The following is a 5359-nucleotide window of genomic DNA, read 5'->3' as shown; positions in this document are numbered from 1 at the left end:
GAGGACAATTTGCTCCGTGCCGGAGGGCGTTCCCACTCTATCACCATGGTAACGAGAGGGAAGAAAGGCGTTCGATGCATCCTCCTTAGTTACCACTCAAACCCTTCTGTGACTCGGCGGCCGCTTTACCGGCCCCGTCCCTCCTTTGGAAGCGGCTACGTCACCTGCCCCCTCTCCTCCTTCTGGTCGCCGGTGGTTGCGTAAGGTGTCTACGTCATCAGAATGCGAGTCTCGGAAAGCGTAGCTTGCTGAAGTATTGCTAATTTGTATACGAAATGCGATCTTGAGCCGCGTGGGCGGGAAGAGTAAAGAAGGGGGCGGCGAAATTTATTTTCGCGGGAAGGCGAAGCGGCTTTTTCTGGCCTTTTCTTAGTTTGGGGCCTGGACTTTCAGGAGGGAGAGCTATGAAGCCACCATCAAGGCTGCGTTCGGCGCCCGCTCGCTACCGTCTGGACCCCGCAAGCCGGGTTTGGACGGATCGAGAAAAGCGACGTCTTCTCCAGGCTTTGAGAGCTCAAGCTCAGACTCCGGGCCCGCTGCGACCGGAACAGCTGAAGAAATACTTGCCCTCCAGAAACGAAGACGAGGTGGGTTTAGGCCAGGGGTAGGCAACCTTGGCTCTTTTATGACTCGTGGACTTCAACTCCCAGAATTCCTGAGCCAGCTGTGCTGGCTCAGGAATTCTGGGAGTTGAAGTCCACGAGTCATAAAAGAGCCAAGGTTGCCTACCCCTGGTTTAGGCGCAGTCTGTGGGTTGGGATAATTTAAAAGGCTTCGATGGGGGTCATACTAAAACGAAAGACGGGAATATCCGAAGAAATTGTGGGAACAGAGAAACTGCTAGTGACTATTTAGATTGTGATAAAATCACACACACACACACGAAACAACCAACAGGTCATGCTGTACCTATTTCTTTGCCGTATTGTACCTGCTTTATACTATGTTCTATAAATACCTGCTGTTATGGATTGAACTGTTATTCAGTTATCCTAGTCGCTATTTAATCGGGACATTTTTTTCATTTTAAAAATGAAACTCATTTTTGAGTTTCAACTGCCCAAATAATAATACCAATGATCTAGCCTGAAGATGGGAACATAATCTATTTCTAATTGAGAAGTGTGTTTGGAAGTGACAGGCAAGTACCTTAGAATGATGCAAATAGGACATTTAAAGATGAAATGGAAGAGCCCCAAGCGTTTGAAAACAAGGAGAGGACTCATTATAAATCCTTGTCTCTGTCATAAAGAATGTGGAATATACACTAAGATTCTATCTTGCAATATATGTTCAGCTAAGTGTGTATATAGCTTTTGAACGATAAAACATAAGGGTTTTCCTCTTGAACTGAAAAAGAAGCCTAAATGTCAAAGAGCAATATTTTCTTATGTCTAAATGGCACAACATGAATAAGTTTTCCCACTTTTAAGAATTTGTCAGCAAGCCAAATTTAAATCAAAGCAGAAGCATGTTAATAGAAAAATATTTGACTTCCTGTTTGTGTGTATTTATTACATTTCCATCCAGTCTTTCTATCAAAGAGTTCAAACAGCATACATGGAATCTCCCCATATTTTCATCCTCAAAATTACAATTCTGAGATATGACTTTGAACCAATTATTTCTCAGGTCCAAAATATCCATGAAATATATGGGTTCCATGAGATAAAAAAGGCAAAAAAAAAGGTATTTGAATACAGCCAACTTTCTATTAGTAAGGTTTTGTCTCTTAATAAGGAGTTCTAGTTTGCTTAACTAGCATAGCCTTAAACAGTTTGAGAGTTATACTTAGCAATAGCACTTAGACATATATACCGCTTCATAGTGCTTTACAGCCCTTTCTAAGCTGTTTACAGTCAGCATATTACCCCCAACAATCTGGGTCCTCATTTTACGAACCTGGGAAGGGTGGAAGGCTGTCAACCTTGAGCTGGTCAGGATTGAACTGGCAGTGGACAGCGTTAGCCTGCAATTCTGCATTCTAACTACTGCACCATCATGGCTCTTAGAATTCACTTTACACTTATTGTTTGTGGCTAAAGAATTTTCCTTAATGGGTGATTCTAGTTCTCCATTTTTGAAAATGTAAAGTTCAGTAGATGTCCTAATTTGTTAATGCAATCAGCAAAACTTACAGGTGGGGGCATTCGTGAAGTGGGTTGGATATAATTATTCCTATAACTGACAAAGCACAAAGCTACAGAAAACAAAATGATTCTGCTCTGGTTGTAATGTTTCTCTTTTGCACCAGGAAGAAAACTGCAGTTTTTCTGAAAATAGCCATTTTCAGTGTTGTTTTAAAAGTAGAATGCTGCCTTCTTCTAAACATTCATGTGTGATGTTTTTCAGATCTTAGTATTTGTAGACCAGCTGAAAGAACGTGTGGCAAGGGAAGCAGTCAAGGCACGGTATCGATATCGCCAATGCGAACAGAAGGATGCCCCAGTTCCAGCACCTATAGAGGTCTGAAATTATTAAAAGTATGGTTTCAGAGATAAGACGAGTAGGCCAAAAGATACTCATGTATTGTGTCATACTCTCTATTCCAGATATGGATTCGTTTAGCTAAGAAGTTAACAGGTTGCCTTGAGGATGCAGTAACAGCTGCTTTTTCCCAGGTAACAGTGGTATCCTCTCTATAATATGATCTTATTAAGATAAGTATTGCTATGAAAATAATAATTTGAGAGATCTTTAAGTTTAGATATGCAAACGTTTTCTTGAAACAAGCAAGTCTACCATTGCTAATTACAATTATTCAATTCTTTGATTTTCATCTTTCCCAGCAAAGATGCAGTAGTCAAAAATACAGAGTATTTAGTTTTCTGGTATTTGAGTTATTGAAATTTTTTTCTTCTGATTATCTTAATTAGGTTTTAACAATTGCATCTGCGGAGCCACTCTCTTTGCTTCACTCTGTGCCACCAAAGCCTGTAGAAGGAAATGCTGTTCAATGCACGATCCCAATTGTTCCTAGCAAGAATATGAAATCCAATACAGAATCTGAGGAAGCAACTGTATCATCAGATGTAGAGCAATTGACCCCTGCAGAAAATGGTGAAATACATGTGGACTTTGAAAAGATATACAAGTATCTTTCAGTGATTTCACGGGGATCTAAAGCACCAGAGCTACCACCTGGTGGTAAGTCAGGATTTAGATCAAGATGAAAAGATAAGATGAGCTGTTCCTGCATCTGGAATTACATATGTTTACCTTTTTGTGGCAATAATTGTTTTATTTACTCTATCTTTAAATTTTAGTTGCTCCTAGACCTGCTTTTTACTATCATGTTATTCTTTGTAATACATTTCATTTTTGTAAACTGTTCAGGTTTCTTATTGAAGGAAGACTTAAATTGTATAAATGCTGCAGGGAGTGAAAAAGCCCTAGACCTGAAAAGAACGTATTGAATGTCTCCAAGGTTTTTAGTATGTTTGAAATATTTTAAAATAATTTCCCATCCAATATTCTAGGGCCAGCTCTGTGGGCCATCTACTTTTGCACTTTTAGGATAGTAAATGAAAGAAAGGCTTGTTTAAAGTTCCAATTACTCCTCATGAGCTCAAAATAAAACATGCTTGTTTATTAGCAATGTTTATGGAACAATGGTTGAGATTTTAGAGAGTAAGGAAAATTTTCAAATGCAAATTTCTCCGTGTGAAAATACGAATGAGAAGTGAGCTAAGAGAATTTTCTACATATATAATAGGGAAATTATAGCTGTTATTGTAATGACCATAGTTTTCATTTAGCTTTTCATACAAACATGTTAGAAATTACCATAAATCTCTAAGACTTGGTGATAATTAAAATTCAAATCAGTTGATGCAGGAAAGAGTGAACAATGACAATTATTTTGCTAGACCTTTTGGGGAAGTATAGGAGAAAAAACTTGTAAAAATGTCAATTAGAAAATTAAATGCAACATGAATTAGTTCTCAGTCACTACTTAACGTTTTGCTTCCTTTATTGCTTTCTACAGAGTCGGCTGTTCTACTAGACTTGCTTTTGTCATTACCAGAAGAACTGAGTCATCTGGATTATAAGAAACTTAAGGGGCATATGTACAAATGCTATATTGATTTAAGTGCACACTATAAGAATGAAAAAAGTAGAATGAAAGCAAAGTTCAGCCCACTTGTAAACAATAATGAAGATCTTCCTGAAACATTTTATAATGTGCCATCAGCCGGAAATAGCTTTTCAAAAAAGCAAGAGGATACTAGTCCTAGTACTTGTTCTACAAGTGGCACAACATCAACACCTTCCACAGATTGGAAGACGCTGGGTATTTGCCCATTGAATTCATTTTGGTTTCCTTTGGATATTCTAGCACAAAAAAAAGAGATTTTGGATTGAAGACTCTTATTTTATTACATGTCATGAATGTTGTGTATTGGTATCTGTAAGAGTGGAAAAACAACTGTCATATTTTGGCCAAGCATGTCCCTTAATTTTGTTCAGAATTTAACACTTGACTTACGAGTATGTCTACTTTGTATTTTTAAATGGATATATGTGAATGTTCAGAATTTTTCCTCCCAAAATCCTGAAGTTTACTCTTTTATTACTGGGAAATCATTCTCATCTTAGAAAGTTTGTGCTTACATAATGCTCTGAGTGTCAATCTTTGTTCTAAGGATATGGATTATTCCAGATGTATCAAATGCAATCAGTGTTATTAACGTGTTTCTGCAGTATAATACAGCTGAAATGTTGTTTCAGTGCTATGAAAAAGATTGCATGCTCCTTTATGTATAATTGGCAAAGTTCCTTTAATTCAAGATCACTTTGACTAATCAATTTCTATGAGTTGGTGGTGAGGCAAAACTCCTTGTTAAATTTCTTATTCTTATTTCATAAGAATGAGATAATTCCAAATTGAGTGAGAATTTCAGAATCTCATTTAATCTGATGTTTGCAGTTTGGTAGATGGATTGTTCTGCAGATCATAGATAGGGAACAATTAATGTAATGTAGCTTTGTAATATTTTCATTAAAATATAAAAGCAATATTTTTATTTATTTGTATTCCACCTTATTTTTACAAATAATTCAAAGTGCCAAACACACCCAATATTCCTTCCTCCTCCTATTTTCCTCACAACAACCCTGTAATGTGGGTTGGGCTGAGAGAGAATGAGAGTGAAAGTCACCCAGCTGGTTTCCACGGCCAAGGTGGGGCTAGAATCCACAATCTCCCACTTTCTAGCCTGGTGCCTTAACCACTAGACCAGGGGTAGGCAATCTTGGCTCTTTTATAACTCGTGGACTTCAACTCCCAGAATTCCTGAGCCAGCCAAGTTGACGTCCACGAGTCATAAAAGAGCCAAGATTGCCTACCCCTGCACTA

General features: G+C 38.1%; 1 protein-coding gene across 1 annotated transcript; it reads left to right on the top strand.

The window, feature by feature from the left end:
* Positions 1-231: 231 nt before the first annotated feature.
* On the top strand, positions 232-5003 carry SNAPC2 (small nuclear RNA activating complex polypeptide 2). Its single transcript, XM_015811388.1, has 5 exons — positions 232-587; positions 2353-2466; positions 2553-2621; positions 2877-3147; positions 3989-5003. The coding sequence occupies exons 1-5, from the start codon at positions 405-407 to the stop codon at positions 4363-4365; spliced, it is 1014 nt and encodes a 337-aa protein (XP_015666874.1). The 5' UTR covers positions 232-404; the 3' UTR covers positions 4366-5003.
* The last annotated feature ends 356 nt before the right edge of the window (positions 5004-5359 follow it).

This window comes from Protobothrops mucrosquamatus, unplaced genomic scaffold, assembly GCF_001527695.2.
Source record: "Protobothrops mucrosquamatus isolate PMUCROS unplaced genomic scaffold, P.Mucros_1.0 scaffold39, whole genome shotgun sequence".
Classification (NCBI taxonomy): Eukaryota; Metazoa; Chordata; class Lepidosauria; order Squamata; family Viperidae; genus Protobothrops; species Protobothrops mucrosquamatus.
This window is presented reverse-complemented; position numbering and strand designations above follow the sequence as displayed.